The sequence below is a fragment of the Rousettus aegyptiacus genome, unplaced genomic scaffold (assembly GCF_014176215.1).
Source record: "Rousettus aegyptiacus isolate mRouAeg1 unplaced genomic scaffold, mRouAeg1.p scaffold_m13_p_2, whole genome shotgun sequence".
Taxonomy (NCBI): Eukaryota; Metazoa; Chordata; class Mammalia; order Chiroptera; family Pteropodidae; genus Rousettus; species Rousettus aegyptiacus.
Window position 1 is genome coordinate 150325074 of NW_023416295.1, and position 17575 is coordinate 150342648.

Genomic DNA, 17575 nt, shown 5'->3' on the forward strand with positions numbered 1-17575 from the left:
GATTAATTCTTTGGGTTTTGGTGGTTGTTGAGGATTGGCGGGGCTTCTCTGTGCACGAGGTATTTAAGTATTTCAGACTTCTAGTAGATGCCAGTAGTTTCTCCCCACCCCCACTCTAGACAATGCCAAATCTCCTAAACTGAGAACAACTAAGCTAGACACCACGTATGTAAAACATGACATCGTTGCGTTACAGTGGCAATCTGATGGATATTGAACTCTAGAACTGTGAACGGTTGTACCTTCATAAAAATATTTAAAGCTAAGCAGGGTCGGGCCTGGTTAGTACTTGGATGGAAGACCACCTCAGAAGATCTGGTGTTATAGGCATAAAAAATAAAATAAAATAAAAAATAAAGGATTGTAAACTGACAAGTTCCTTGCAATCTGTGAGGGCAGCCAAGGGCTGCCTTGCCTGAAAAAAAAAAAAAATTGAGATTTACTTAAATGTTTTAAAAATAAATTTAAAATGTCAGCTCTAATAACACTTAAAATTTTGATATTCATTCAGTACGATTTGTACTTTGCCTTTTAATTTTAATAGATTATTTTGAATATTTTAGGAGAATATAACTTTTTGTAAGCACATATGAATAGAAAATTTAATTTTTTCACTTTAGTTTATATTTTTTGATAAAAATGTATTGAAATATACTTCATGTGGATTACATTTTCTTTTAATTGACTGGAAGTCATAGAAATAGAAAATACCAAACCGAATCTCAGAAAATAAAACAAGACAAAAAGCTTTAAAACATAAATAGAAAATCCTTAAAAGGTAGACTGCTTAAATTTTTAAGAACTGGGAATGATAAAAGTGAGTAGACGTATGTCAAGCATGATTCATTATCTTAACTAGTTCACCTTGAGTTAGTATGGTGAGTCCAGATGCAGATCAAGAAATAAAAACTAGAAAGAGTTTTACAGCTTTGTTATACACATGGTTCCCTGAGGAAAACCCAGCATGTCATGTAGGACCACAAAGGAGAAGTATTGGGTTCATCAGGAGGCAGAAGGGGGTTGGAGGATGGGGCAAGCATCTCTATTGTGAATTCTATGAATAGGTAAGGATGAGGCACGGCATGCAGGTTTAGTATTTGATACCTTGAATAAATTCAACAAGCTGTGGGGCATAGAGACGGTCCCCATTTGTCTGGTACCTGTCCTGGGTAAATTAGAGCAGGTATACAGTGGCTCAGAGTGTGAGAACCAGATAAACCAGGTAGTCATGGGTGTGCATGTAGCTGCTCAAGAAGAGGAACTGACCAGACTGTAGCCAAGGCCTCAAAACTAGTCCAGACAACAAACAAACAAACAAACAAAACTATTATACCCGCACATTGAATTCAAAAACAGGACCTTACAAATTATTTATTCAATAAGATGTAATTATTGATCATAACAAATGAGCAAAAAAGCTTTTTATTTTATGATACAATAAATGGCACAGACCATACAAAATCTCTTCAACTTCATCCTCTTCGCTAAGTGAAGATTTCATGACTGATCAAACAATGAGAAGGAATGGCAGCCTCCTACACTCTTTTCCTGGCTTGGAAAACGTTAGAGGTAGATCTAATTTAACACGATTCAAAAAAGATTTGAAACAACTTACAGAAATGTATATATACTAGAAAATAAAAAACAAAACAAAAACAAAAAACAAAAAAAAGTGTATATATACTAAGGAAATAAAAAAACACATGAGGAAATGAAGAAGTAAAAATCCAGAGATAGACTCCTGTTCTCCAGGTAACTAATTACATAAAAGCTCATGTCTTTAGAGCTTAGCCACTGTAAGTTTTGTAGACATGGGCCATAAATGTGACTGCCTAGTGACCAAAACAAAGTGAGAACGATTATTTGTTTCAAAATTCACAGAAGACCTACCAGAAAATAAAAACAACTAGTCCCTTAGAAAAATGCACCTTTTCCAGGAACTCGAAACCTGAGAAAAATCTATTCTAGATTCTCGGAGTTGAAAATCATCTGTTTTGTATGGACCACAACTAACATTTGTAGTAGGACGTTTTCTATACCTAACATTAGCTACCAGATTTTTTTTCACATAATGATTTCCTTCAGATAAGAATGCACTGGAGCCCAAGCTGTTGCAGTTGTTCACACCCATGCTTATTGTCAGTACCACTGGACTTCCCAGGTGGTTTCAGGGAAGGTGGGTTGTGGGGGAGGGGCTGGGCCTGAGAAGGCAAGTGTGCTCATGCAATAACTAATTGAAAGGAATGCACCTCAACTGGCATCACTGCCTGAGACACTCTTGCAATACCTGCACAGTACCCTGGAAGCTTTTCCTGGTTCTGGGGACAGAAATGATCTGTATCAGCTTCTGGATAATGGATATCTTGTCACTAAATAAATTATATTATAGTTAGAAATAAGGAGAAGCATAACGTTTACACATTTCAAGTCACACAGTTTGGCTCAATAAAATGAAATATTCCTATTATCTCCATAGCAAACATCACAAAATAGTAAACTCAGTAGGGGAAGGAGGCTATGTATTACACTGTCCAAAAAGAACCACACTTTATAACCCATTAAATTCATCGCAGTTGAATAGCCTAACAATTCTCACCAATGCACATTTCACAAGAACCTCAGTACAATTTGTTTACAATTATTGGGATTAAAAATGGTCTTCTAAATCACATCCTGGGGAGGCCTGACAAAGTTCTCTGTCAAGTACATACTGCCACAGCAGGGCAAATTCCAGTCTGGCTCAAGAGCACTATAGAAAGTCAATATTCAAGTTACAACATGTATCTGACCTAGTCCTGCCTTTTATGTGATGTGTGAGCTATTATTTCCATATTCAGTCTCCTATTCTCACTATAACTCTTGCTTTCCCCAGTTGTGAAGTGTTTTTTTAAAGGCATTCATTGATCTTTGATATATTAAAAAAAAAAATACTTCCCCCATAAAACTAACATCAACAACAAAAAAGCCATCTATTTCTAAAGGCTTGATATTATACAGAGTTTATTTTCCAAATATCAATAATCCTCCATCTACTTTCCCTAACTAAGCCCAATTTCTTTATTATTTTTGTTTTGTTTAACAACTATTCATATTTAGTAAGTATTTATTCCTGCTGGGCACTTAAATGCTTTGATTCACATACATTATGTCATTTTATGTGCCAAGGGACCTCTTAGTCATGGTCATTTTAATTTTTAAAATAAGTTCTATTGAGTTTTTCAATTTAAAGTTAATATATACTCATTAGAGAAATCTAGGGATGTACACCAAAGAAAAGAAAAAATTATCCAAATTCTTATGTTCAAAGATGAACACTTGCTAATACTGTCTCAACCATATGAGAACATTATATGGGAATGTATATTCTAAACTTTAAAGAACTAATTTTAAAATATTTTGGCATAAAGGTTAGAAAACTTAGAAGTCAAAAATAAATTCACATCTCAACACTACCACTCACTGGCCAGGTGAACTTAAGGAACTATTTGACCTCTTGAACTTAGGTTTCCTTGTATATAAAATAAGAATAATTATTCTTATATGCAAGTCAAGCCGAGTCTCACTGGAATGTGCCTAAAGTTGAATGAGACAATATAGTAGAGTGCTGGGCAAATACTTACTGCCCAGGAGAAGATGGTGGCAGTGGACATGGTATATTTTTCTTTTCTCTCTCTGAATCTCTACGTTAAAACAGACAAAGGAATTAGACAGAAAACCAAAAACCCATGGTCAATCTTTACAATGAAACTGGATGACCAGATTTCTTTACATGCCTCAAAATACGAGCATGTGAGAACAAACCACCACAGCCATAAGCTGGGCGTGGTATCAGCGTCTGCGCAGAGGACAGCAGAGAAAGGCGAAGGTAAAGCTCCAGGAGCCTATTTGGGAATGGCCGCCTGCACCGGAAGGGCTCATCCAGTGAAAAACAAACGCACAGGGAGCGCTCCCCAGAGGCTGGAGGACCGCGGGAATCTGGTACTGAGAGCCTTCCTCCGGGACATGGCTGCCTTTGGGGACAGGACCCTGCACTCAGGAGAAATTGCTGCGGCGTAATCAAAATTGAACAGAATAAACCCAATACAGACAAAGGGCGGAGATTCCAGCTATAAGTGGAGAACAGAACCAGGAAGTCTTAGAAAACAATGGAAAAGAGAGAACTCTCTGAAGTTTCAGGCCTCTACGATTTCAGAAAACTGACTTCACATAAAAATGAGCTGCAGAAAGTATCGAAGTCAAGTCCTATGCAAAGTTATTATAAGATAAAAGAGAATAAAGAGCAGAATAATATCACTAGCGATAATAAAAGCATATCAGAAAGACAAGGACAGATCAAAACTGTAACCTATTTCAAAACGAATGAAAGTCATTAAGGAAATGATACAAGATGTAAAAGAACAGTAAAAATCAAAATTAGAAAAATTCAGAAATGAGGTGACAGAACATAGGAAAGAATTATAAATAAATGAAAAGACATTTCAGAGATGAAGACTCAATTATAAGAAATACAAAAACAAATAAGCACAAAATATGCCTTAAGAAAATAGAAGGTGAAAGGAGGATATTTTTTAAATAAAAAATAAATAAATATATTAAAAGAATTAAAGAGAAAGTGACAAAAAATATATAGGCATATACAAGAAGATTTAAATTACATAATATAGAAATCCCTGAGGAAGAAAAACAAAGCAAGGAAGAGAACAAACACTAAAAACGATAATTCAAGAAAACTTTCCTGAAATTAACAATTAATTGAAACTATATATTGAAAGAACACATCTGAGACTGTCAACTCAGAATGGCCAACACCAAGGAATGTTGTAATAAAATCATAGGATTTTAAAGAAAAAATAATTCTTCGAGCATCTAGGGAAAAAAGACAAGTGATTTATAAGAGAAAAAATAAAGTTACTCTTACTTTATAACAGCAATGCTTTACAACAGAAAAAATATAGAGAGAGCAACTTAGTTAACATGCTCAAGGAAAGAAATGTCTAAAGGAAATATAAAGAAAAGGATTTTTTTTTTTATCCAGTAAAACTGACTTTCAGGTATAAAGAGCATACACAAACTGTTATCAACATATAAGAACTCAGGGAATATCATATCCATGGGCCCTTTCTAAGGTATATACTAGAAAGGAGCTTCAGAGAACCAATATCACTAGAGACATAGACACAAGGACTGATAGTGAGGATTAAATATATAAAACATATAATTATTATATTATTATAGAAATAATATTAAAAGGGCAAAGTATAGTATTAATGGTTATATGCTTAGGCAATATAAATATAGTACAGCCATGAAAATTAATGGGAGATGAGGAAAGAGTATGCAAAAAAGTAGCTTATTTTCAGTGATAATATTACCAGTGGTAGTATTAGTTTTTGTGTATGTAACATTGAAATTTAGTAAATGAGTAATGATGCAATATTCTAATTTTATCATCCCCCATGTTCTTGAGAACTAAGATTTTGTTATGGAAGAAAGGAAATAGAGATGCAATACAGAGGTTAAATAAAAAACTGTGCTCCTGAGTTTAAATTAGAACTATCAGTATGAACCCATGAAGTAACTCTGTCCACTGAAGAGACCTAGAAACAGCAACCCTCCTTAGCAAGCAGACTGTGGTTTTGAAATACTATTTTCCCCCCCAAAAAAAAGAAAAAAAGAAAGAAATATCCAAATCTTCTTAGAGAAGTAGCTACTTCCATGTCTGGGACAGGAAATGAACAAGATGAGCCTAGAAAACCTTGTCATACTTAACAACAAAGAAGTTATCAAAAAGTCATGTTAAAAGAACTCAGAAACCAACTTGAAGAGCCCACTAGCCAAATACAGGACAATTTTAGATTCAATAAAGATATCTGAATGGATAAAATGGGGATTGAAATGCCTTTACTTGCAGAAGGGATCAAACAGAAGCCTGATCAAGTGTCTGGATCCAGCTGCCAATTTGTAGGGAATACAGAAGAACAAAGAGTCAAAGTGAGAAATCCAGACTATGAGAAACTTCAGATCAAATGCTTCAAGTCCTTGAACAGATAATTTGTGAGGAAAAGAAAGGGATGGAGGAGGTAACTACAGATTAAAAAAGATTTAAAAGACGAATTTTTAAAAACAGGCAAGACAAAATGACAGTATCTAGGGATGCACACTTTTTTGATAAAACCATAAAAGATACACAGAAGTGATTATTATAGACTCAGGATAGTGGTTACTTTGGGGACTGTTGAGATTGAAATGTGTTATATACAGGAGCTTCTAGGGTAGCCGGAAAGTTTTATTTCTAAACCTAGGTGTTAAAACAAATGCATCATTAATCTATGCATTTCTGTGTGATTTTCTGTATCTGTTTTTTATTTTACAATAGAAATGTCAAATAAATAATAAGTGCTAAATAAATCTTAGCTATACTTAAGATTCAACTGACATCTTTAAATGTCCTAACATAATAAGCAGCTACAAGATGGAAAACAGAGATTCAAAATTAAGACATGCTAAGATAGTCTCAGGGAATACCTAGATTTGGCTTTAATCTCAAGAACAAAGTATAGTAAGTTATGAAATTAAAGAGTTTTGGTTTCACCTGGGTCAGAAGAGAAACTAGTCTATCTTCTCAGAATAAGAGCTCTTAAAATAATAAAAGAATCAGCTATAAAAGCAGGAAAAAGGGAATAACCTTTGGAAGAACTGAGATAAGAAAATCAAAAGCCAGCAAGGTATGTTTTGGTGCTAAGAGATATGGACATGATGCATTCAGCACGTGTGCTACAAGTATGAGGAAGTGACATCCTCTGTGTAAGAGTACAAAGACACTTGTTCTGACCCATGTAAGCCAACTTGATTCTCTGGTTACCATTTTATAATTTTTGGAGTACATGGATGTCTGCACTGAGGTGGAACCAAGGCCTTAAACCCAATTCTCCCTGGAGTGATTTAGCTCTTAAAAGAGTGCCCTCTTTTCTATCTAGAAGTAATAACTGACACAGAATTTCTCAGGCCAGTCTCCACAGCAGGCTGACTCCAAGAAAGAGAACTCCATGCATGAGGTTTATGAGGAGTGAGTGCTTATGGGGGCCAACACCTATGAGAGAGCGAAGGAAGAACTGGACAGAGGAAAGTATGGCACTGAGATGCGGGCAAAAATACAGACCTTCGACAATCCTATAGAAAGCCTAGCAACTATTCAGAATTGTCCCACCTTAAGGCAAGAAGCATGGGACGTTATTGTCGTCAGCACCACCCCCAATAACCAGTCACTGAATGTAGGCTGTTCTTGGGGAAGCAGTGTGACGTTAGGCTAAGTAGCTCTCTTCCCTTGAGGTAATTCCCTGAGAATCATTCAGCTAAGAGCTGTCAGCCACCAATATTGCCAGGTATTAGGACATGAGTGCCTCAGTCCTAAGGAAGATCTGGACAGTGCACTACCACATCCACTACAGAGAGCAGTGCCACCATCTCACTTCATTCTAGTCAATCCATGTATTAGGCATATTTCGTATCCACAAGGTTCACCTTGCATTTCTCCTTGTCCCTTCAGTATCTTTTGGCCTTATGTTCTGCAGTAAAAGTTGTGCTTCAAAGTTCCATAGATGTATAGGAGCTTGGTCACTGAAGATTTTTCTTTGCATATCAAAATTTAATTTAAGTGAAGATTTGTAACACATTCCTAGGATCACAACATTCTCATTTACTCATTGAACCAATATCTACTGGATGCTTTCTAGGTCCCAATCCCTGGGAGCTAAGCAGTAAGAACACAATGATGCATAGAATAAAGTCCCTTTTTGGCTAAAGCTTACTATCAATTCAGTGTTCTGTTCTGCATAATGATGACATTCTGCATATGTTCAGAGTCATCTTTCATTTTACTTCCATTCTGGGGTCGAATGTTATAGAAGATGATTATGTCATTCTTGAAAAATCCATATAACACTTGAAGATTTTTTCTCTGAGCTAAGTGACTTCTTTGACTTGTAGCCAGAGAATTAGGCAGGAACTTTAGATAACAATTCAAGATAGTGTTCCTGACACCTTTATAATGATCAAGTTTCACTCTCCGAGTCAGTTGAAAAAAAATCATACCACCTGTGTTTGTAATCATTTGATATCATTCACTTTCTTGCATACATATATTGAACTGGTATTGGGGTATAATTCTCCATGGATCGTTCACATTTCTGAATGCCGAAAAGGTAAACCTAATACTTGAGCAATGGAACATATTTCTCACTTTATTATGTTATTATTATTACCATTAGGGTTGCTTAACTTCTGATTATTTGCATATCGACTTCATTTCTTTCTCACTTCCTCAATATCCTGCCCTATCATTTCTTCTTCCTATTTGTCACTTCAATCACCTGCTTTTCACAACTGCCTGTCTCAGCCAATAAATATTAAATATGCTCACATTTCCTTCACCTTAAAAGAAATCTCTACTCATCTTACTCCCCAATTTTTTTCTCTTCCTTGTGCCATCAACTAACTTTCCTTAATGAGAAGTCTTCACCTACTGTTTCTATTTACTCATTTCTTCATTAGTTCTCAATCCTTTGATATCTGCATATGACCAGAATCATTAACTGGAACTCCTCTCGATCAGGTCACTAGTGATTTTTCACTGCTATGATGGCAAATTCTATGTTCTGGGCAATAGGTGTCCAGATATTTGATTGTATATTATTCTGGGTGTGTCTGTGAGGATGTTTTTTGATGAGATTAACATCTGAGTTGGTAGGCTGAGTAAAGCAGATTGCCATTTCTAATGTAGGTGGGCCTCAACCAATCCATTAAGGGTTTGAATAGAATAAAAGATAGTAAGGGAGAATTCTGTCTCTTTGCCTGACTGTCTTGAACTGGGACATATCTTCTCCCTTTGGACTCAGACTCAGGTAAATGATAGATTACATAGATAGGTAGATGATAGATAGATAGATTACATAGGTAGATGATAGATAGATAGATAGATAGATAGATAGATAGATAGATAGATAGATAGATGCTATTAGTTCCGTGTTTCTGGAGACTAATACAATCACTAGGTTTAATTTAGTTTATTTATTTATGGCATGTGATGCTATTGACCAAACTCTTCCTCTTCAAACTCTTTCTTCCATAAGCACCATCACAGTCCTCTCTTCTGGTTCTTACTTTCTGACTCCAATTCATTAAATCTCCTCCTTGCAACTGTCCACTAAAGTTGTATTCTAAAATGATTCCTCTTTCTTTATCACTACTATGTTCTCTTGGGGAATTTTACCCACTCCTTCAGCTTCAATTACCATGTGTTTGCTTTGTCTCCCAAGTCTTCATCTTTGGAAGTATTTATCCTCTTGACCCACACACATTCTTCCAATTGTCTAAGAGGTGTAACTCAACACATTCAACACTAAGCATGTTTTTTTTTCTTAATTGTCATCATAATCATCAACCCAGTCATCTAAACTGAAACTCAGAGTTACCTTACTTCATTAGCAGTACCCTACATTCAGTGGTTTACCAAATCCTCACTATTTCACCCAATTAGTACCATTTAGATTCATCTTCTCTTCCAAACTCTTCTGCCTTATTTTTGGTCCTTTATGACAATGGCCTCTTAGTATATCTTCCTATCTTCTGTCTTTCCCTCTTCTAGTCACAAAACTGCTAGCAGAGGTAGTACTTTAAGCAAAGGAGGAGACTGTCCCTCCTTTGTTTAAATGACTTCTAAGGTTTCCCACTGTCAAAAGAACAAAATATGTACTCTGACTCAAACCTGCTTTTTCCAGCTCATCTCACTCACTCCACCAAACTCCCCACATCCAGCCTAACCATGTTGACTCTGCTATATCTCTTTTCATTAGCAGTACCAAGTTATTCTCCATCTGGTGAAACTCTACTTATCTTTCAAAGTCCTCACTAAAAGTCACTTTATCTGAGTAGAGTTTCTCAACACCTTCAGGCATAATCAGTCACTGCTTCCTTTAACTACCCAATGTGCTTGATACATTCTCTAGCTCTTCTGTCATGATTGATTTTCATTCTGATGTCTTCCCACCCCATTAGAAACTTCTTCAGTGGAAGGACTACCTTCTATCTACTTTTTGTCTTAAGCCCTAATGACATCCTTTGAACATGGGAAAGACTCAAAAAATGTGTTAAATACTAGTGTGTTAGATAAGGGTGTTAAAATGAATTAAACTTGAGGATGCGAAACTGCAATGTGACAGCAATATCTACAAAATTTTTATATAATTAATACAGCAAGTTCACATGAAGAATTTATCCTAAATAATCTCAATTGTACACAAACATGCAGCCAAAATGATACTCAAGTTTTTACTTCTGTTTATTTCTTTAATGCTTCTTGGAAACTTTGATGATCTATATCATCTTTAGTCACTGCACGTCCTATAATTTAGGAAATATACTTTATATTAAGAAAAAAAGTTTCCAGTATGGCTCAATTTTTATTTTCAGAACTCAAAAAGAAATAAACAACAACAACAAAAAAAACTTTGAGCCTTTAGCAAAAAGATTAGACATTTATTTAAGTTACTTATGGCTTTTAGTTGTTATTAATACATGGAGATTTTACAAATAGATAATTCTTAGCAAGTGTATGAATTAATACTTAAAGATGCAATTTTGACATGTGTTTTGATTTTACATTCTTATTTGGCCTATGTACTCATTAGAAGACGTTATTTGTTCTCTTGAAGCAAAAAGTTGATCATATTTTATAAAAATTAATGAAGTGCAATAAGCCACCTATAAGTGCTCTGTGATACCAATTTACTAGAGCAAGATGAAAGGGTTGCCACAGGTTAGGGTTCCTCAGGGAGCGTCACAGCACTCATGAGGGAGAGCTGGAAGACCTGGAGAAGGAGTGGACAAGCTAGGAATCTTAGTGGACTTCTTGGTGGACTGTGGGTGCAGAAGTGGCTGCTTCCACTCTTCCAGCTGCCATCTAACTGGATAGAGAAAGGGATAAGCAAAGAGTTCCTGGAACCATCCTCCTCCTGGTTTTCTATGCAGATAAGTACCAACAGACATATCTCTAAATATTCTTGAACTTGCGTCAGGTTAAATTGTGTGTCACTCCCAGTCTCCACTATGAACTCTAAGCCCAGCCTGTGGTGAAGACTGCACTGCCACACCCTCTGCATGCCCTAGGGGAGAGGCCTAGTCACCATGGGTTACAGTGGTATTTAGCTTTGGAGACATGAGGTGCTACCAGAAGAAAACTGGGAACTCAAGCTATCAACACCACCATATATTAAGATGTAACTAGTAGTTACAGGATCTTAAAGGTAGAGAAATACAATGTGCTCTAATTGAGCTGGAGAAAGCCACATTCTTACAAGAGAGTATATGAAAACTCATCTCCTTACTGCCCTAGAACCAGCCTTGTGTTCAGAGATTCCAGTCCCAGTGCTGACATTTATTCACTATGTGACCAAATCACCTAATCTCTCTGTAACTGTTTTTTATCCTTTGAAGTAGGGATATTTATATCTGTTTCACAGGATTAAAGGGACAATTAAATGAGTCTCTAATGTAAGCAAAAGCATATAACACAGTGCTTGGCGTGTAAATACTCAGGAAATACTCTTTTTCCTTTCTTTTCTCCATTCTGTTTCTATATGTTGCCATAATCCTACTGAAATGAATTTCTACCCCTCTGCCCATTTAGACCTTACTTTATTTGTTTATTAATTTATTCATTAGTCCATTTAGTGATAGTTATTAAGTACTTGTCATGTACTAAGAAATGTGAAGATGACAGTGCCTACTTTATAGAAATAAATAAATACAAAAAGCAATGTAAAAATATAACATTTTCCTTGACTACTCCAATTGTAAGTGATCGATCATTTCTCTGCTTCTTTATGCCACTTTCATCATTATGGCAAAATTACCTTGTAATGTAATTAACTTTCCAAGTGCCTATGATTCAACTCCCCAATCAGATGTAAGTTCCATGAGAATGGGCACCATATCTCACAATTTTTGCACTTTGTTCTCCTTTATTTTTTGTCTTATCACAGAATTGATATCAAAGGAAACAAGGCATACATTATAAAATTTATTCATAAGACTCATGTGTCCTTTCTCATTCCCTACAAATGATCCTATTCCTAAACTTCATCCCTTCCCAAGTCTTCAGCTCCACCTATGCCCTACTTATATTTTCCAGATGGATGATCTAGTTTTCTCTTTCACAGAAAAAGTAAAGCACATTGGATGAACATTTCTCAAATTTTCTCTTCTGTCTCCATCTACTTATATCCTCTCCCATTCCATCTTCCTTCTTGCTTATCATTACACTCTGTCTCTTTCTTGGATCTGACTTTCTCCCAACTTCAGATGAATATTGCTTTCTAACTTATTCACTCCTGTCCCACAACTAGTCCTCAGTATTTAAGCCTTTCTCTACTGGCTCCTTTCTCTGAGAAAATAAGCATGACACAATGTCTCTAATTAATTAAAGAGTAAGAAGAATAGAGGAGGAAAATGAAAATGAAGAAAAGAAAAACTATTTCTTGACTTAACTTCTCCACTAACTGCCTTATCTATGCCCTAAATTTATAGCCAGGCTTAGTTCGAGTATACACAGCATTTTTAATAACTTTCTCCAAAATTACAAAATGAATACGGTCTCAATACAGATGCCTTAGAGAATACATTTACAAGCATGTTTTTATATCTGTATATTTCTTGAAAAAAATTTTAATAACAGAATACTTTTTATGACATGACTAAATCATAAATTACTTAACCAATGTTATAATTGAGCATGAAGACTGTTTCTAAATTTTTGTCGTTATGAATAATGTTTTGATGAGTATCTGTGTATGTACATTTTGGTGGACATCTCTGATAATTCCTAGTAGCAAAATATAATTCCTTGGCCAGAGATCACAATTTGGAGGTTTAATAGACTTAACCTAACTTGAAAGATGCACTTAACATCTACACATCTTTCCCTGACATTCACTCTTCAACCCACTGAATTCTGGCTTTCACTTCCATTACATTACTGGAAATATTTGAGTTGTCCTCCAGTTTCCAATTTCGAAATTGGGCTCACTAACCCCTCTAAATCATTTGCCACTACTATCTATTTTTATCTCCATTGAAATTTTCACCTCTCTTAATTTCAGTCACATCACCGTCTTTTGATTTCTTTCTTGCAATTCTGTGCCCCTACTCGCAATTCTGTCTTTTCCACATTGTTTGTGGTGCCCATTAAAGTTGTTATACTGTTCTTGGGCTTTTCAGTGTATTCAATCTTTCTGGGCAATCCCATCAACTGACATATTACACTACCACCTAAAAACAGATAACTCCAAAATTTCTACCTCCAGTTTAGAAACATCTTTCCTTAACTCCAGGCCAGTATACCCAAATGCCAACTGGATATTGCCTTCAAATTCCATATTTCCAAAACTGAACTCATTATCTTCCCCTTAAATTTATTCCTTTGACTGTATTTTATATCTGTTATAATGACTCTTAGTTGCCCAAGACAGAAATCTCGGGTCCACCTCCCCTTCTAGTTACTCACCAATCCTACCACTTTTCTTCTGGGAGTTCTCCTTTCCTCTGAATTGTACCTGTCATAATCCATAACACATTCATTTACAGAGCACTTTATATAAACCTTGAGCTATGATCAGCCACTTTTCACATTTTTCTGTAATATGTTATTCTGTGGCCTCGGGTTTACTTCATGTTCACATTGAGAACCGGGTGTGTGTGTGTACACAACACAAAAATCCTTTTGGGAAAGAGGAAAGATATAAAAAACAATTTGTTTGCACTCAATAAATGTTGAATTGAATGAATGAATGAATGAATGATGGCATCACTGCTCCTTAGCAAAATGCTGAAGTAGGAGGTATATCTTTGATTCTTGTCCTCCTTTGCTGTATTTCTTCTATTGTTCCTTCCTCTCTCAAGGTATTCAGCCTTTCATGTTGACTAGTCTCTTTTGTGAAAGAGAAAAAATGATCTGATAAAAACTGTTAACAAAAACAAATGAATAACAAGTGCAGGATAACTTAGGATTCATCAGAGGATGTTTGCAACAATTTCATGCTCCTTGTGTATGGAGAAACTGAATTTTCTTGATATAGAAGTAACTATAAAAAAGTACTTATTTTGATTTAAAAAATATATTAGGGAGATTGCAGTGTTTGTCATCCACTATATAGAAACCATGGTGTTAGCTCATCTTAGTTCCCAACTCAGTGATATGGGTTATGTTGTGGAAGTCAGTGGAATGGAACCCCACCCCTTGGGGGTAAAAATGAAGCTATATTCCCATCGTCTAAAATAGCCCTTGTGGCACATGGTTTTTATGCCAATAAGCCCTATATTGCAATCTCAGAACTCTCTACCATTCTTTATTCAATAGTTTAAAGGAGAAACAAATTTTTTTCAGACATGCCAATTATGTGCACAGTTCTCATATTAAATCATTAAAATCCCTTCTTAAACCTTTTCAGCACTTCTGGTACTTATCTGAAGAAACCTCAAACACTAATTTGAAAATACATATTCACTCCTATGTTCATTGTAGCATTATTTACAATAGCCAAGATATGAAAATAACCTGTGTCTATTAGCAGATGAATATTTAAAGAAGATGTAGTACTTACATACGATGGAATATTACTCAGCCATAGAAAAGAATGAAATCTTTCCATGTACAACAACATGAATAGATGTAGAAGGTATTATGTTAAGTGAAATAAGTCAGAGAAAGACAAATACCATATGATTTCACTTATATGTGGAATCCAAAAATCAAAATAAATGAACAAACAAAACAAAACAAACTCAAAGATACAGAGAGCATTTTGATGGTTGCCAGATGGGAGGGAGTTTGGGGGGATGGTGAAAAAGGGGAGGGGATTGGAACGTATAAATTATCAATTATAAAAGTCATAAGGATGTGAAGTACAGAATGGGGAATGCAGTCAATAATATTGTAATAAATACGTATGGTGTCAGATGGGTGCTGGACTTGTCAGGGTGATCACTTCATAAGTTATACAGATGTCTAATCACTATGCTGTACACCTGAAGCTAATATAATATTGTATGTCTACTGTAACAGAAAAAAATCGTAAGTTATTTAAAAATATAAATAAATAAAATTAAACTAAAAATTTAAAACAAAACAACTTTTCAGGTACTTAAGTGGATTAAAAGAAAAGTACAGGGCAGTTTGTATTTCAAGAATTTAATACTCAGTGGCTTAGTCCACGTTTTATTTTTTTTCAAAGTTGAAGAGGTCCTCAGCTTAATGTGATGGATAATGTCCTCACAGTAATGTTGGTAGACACAACAGTCTCCTATTTTTTTTCAGGCTGCAGGATTCCCCATTCCACGGAGCTAAGATAATGTCTTCATTGACATACTGGGTTCTCCCCAAACATTACTAGTTCATGCAATATTTTGTTTCATAGGTGAGGAAAAAGAAATTTCAGAGTATGATCACAGCAGCAGGAGACTGGTCTTTGAAATATTGTGACATTATTTCACAGATTGCACATCTCAATCCAGAAATATTTTATGCTGTTGATACTATATATTTTACCATTTTTTTAGCATCTGCTAAAATGTGTTTTCTTTTACTCCTATGAAGACATTAGCATGAAAAATAAAAGTTTTCCCATTCTGCTATACAGTAATGCTTCCTTTCATTGATATCTACACTTGCTTTCTAAACCAGTAATACCTGATGAATGACATCACTGAAGGCTCTGCTTCTTTTATCCCCAACAACAAGATGTGGTACGACGAATGCAAATGCATTCTGCTTCTCTTCCTCCTTTGCATTTCTTCCCAGAAGTATCTCTTCGGAACAAATTACATGTAATTGGTATCTACAAAAGAGAGAGGGCAGATAAATAAAATATTTTTTCAAATAATGATCAAATTTTTCTGAATTTGATGAAAACTATAAACCCACAAATCCTAGAAGCCAACAAATACCAAGTGTGATATACCTGAAGAAAACTACAACAAAGAACATCAAAACCAAGCTGCTTAAAACTCATACTTAAAAAAAAAAAAAAATTTAAACAGCCAGAGGAAATAAAGGCACATTATATACAGAAGAACAAAGATAATGAGGTTAACAGACTACTCACTGGAAACAAGACAAACAAGAAGACAATGGAACAGCATTTTTAAAGTACTTGGAAGATAAAACTGTCAATCTAGAATATTACATCCAGTAAAAAATCTTTCAAAAATGAAAGCAAAATATTCTTTAAATGCACAAGCTAAAATAATACATTAAAAACTATATAGATAATATAAAAAACTATTTTCTTATTATTTAACTCTCCTTGAAAGATAATTAGCATGTAAAGCAGAAATAACAAAACTGTATTGAATAGAAGATACCATTAGTAGTTACGGAAATGGAAATTAAAACCACACCATTAAATACCATTATACATCTATTAAAATCTCAAAAATTAAAACTATTAATGGAGCAACTGGAACGCTCATACACTGCTGGAGGAAATGTAAATGGTAAAACCACTTTGAAAAACAGTTCAACAATTTCTTTAAAAGTTAAAATATACCTATAACAGCCATTTCATTCCTAGGTATTTACTTAACAGATATGAAAGCCCATCTCCACACAACAACTTGTACACAAATGTTCACAGCAGCTTTATTTGTAATAGTCAATAACTGAAAAACAACTGAAATATCCATCAACAAATAAATGGATAAACAATGTGATGTAGCCATACAGTGGAATTCTGTGGATAAATATCAAAATAATTATGTTGAGAGAAAGAAGTCAGACCAAAAAAATTGTACACATATGTAAAAATCTAGAAAATACAAACTAATCCATATTAATAAAAAGCAGATCAATGGTTGAGTATTGAATGGAGTGAAGAGGAGATATAACAGGTAATACATACATGCTAAATTATATTACTTTAATGTTAAATTATACAATTTAAATATATATAGTTTATTGTATGTCAGTTATAGTCCTATAAATTTATTTTTAAAATATAAAAGAATGGCATTAAATATAAGCTCTGAAACAGGGATTTTCTTTTCTATTTTAACTGTAGTATCACAGCCATAGATGAATGACTGACACATTCTATATACTTATTAAATATTTCTTTAATTCAAAGTACTAGAAAGCTCCCATGTAGTTACAGTCAGCACATAGATCTAGGCCATGTTGTCTTCCCATAGGACCTTGTGTGGAAGATGTCCATTCTATTACAATACGCCCCTACCCTAAATTTTTCCTAGCCAAGTTAGTGGAATTCTGTCATCTAAGAAAGCATTAGTGCAGCATCAGTTTTCTGACTCTTTTCATCTGGCTACTGGGGGTTCTTAAATATCAGATATTTTTAAATATCATGTGGACTCTTATTTGCTTCCAACATGGAAACAATACTCAAGTGCGGTAGAAATTTCTCACTGTTTACCATATACTTATAATCTACTTCCATAATGCAGAGTTTTCTTTAGAAATAGGTTGCCCTGTCACAGATGACATTTCTCAGCCTCAGGCCCTGCTAAATAA

The 17575-nt window shown here is 34.9% G+C and overlaps 1 protein-coding gene across 2 annotated transcripts in view; it reads right to left on the minus strand.

Moving 5' to 3' along the window:
- Positions 1 to 17575, minus strand: part of DERA (deoxyribose-phosphate aldolase) — a 201262-nt gene that overhangs the window by 57466 nt on the left and 126221 nt on the right. For both annotated transcript variants that reach the window (XM_016140567.2, XM_016140566.2), the window contains exon 9: positions 15740 to 15887. In XM_016140567.2, coding sequence (XP_015996053.2) covers positions 15774 to 15887 — 114 coding nt within the window. In that variant the 3' untranslated portion in view covers positions 15740 to 15773. The remainder of the gene's footprint in view (positions 1 to 15739; positions 15888 to 17575) is intronic.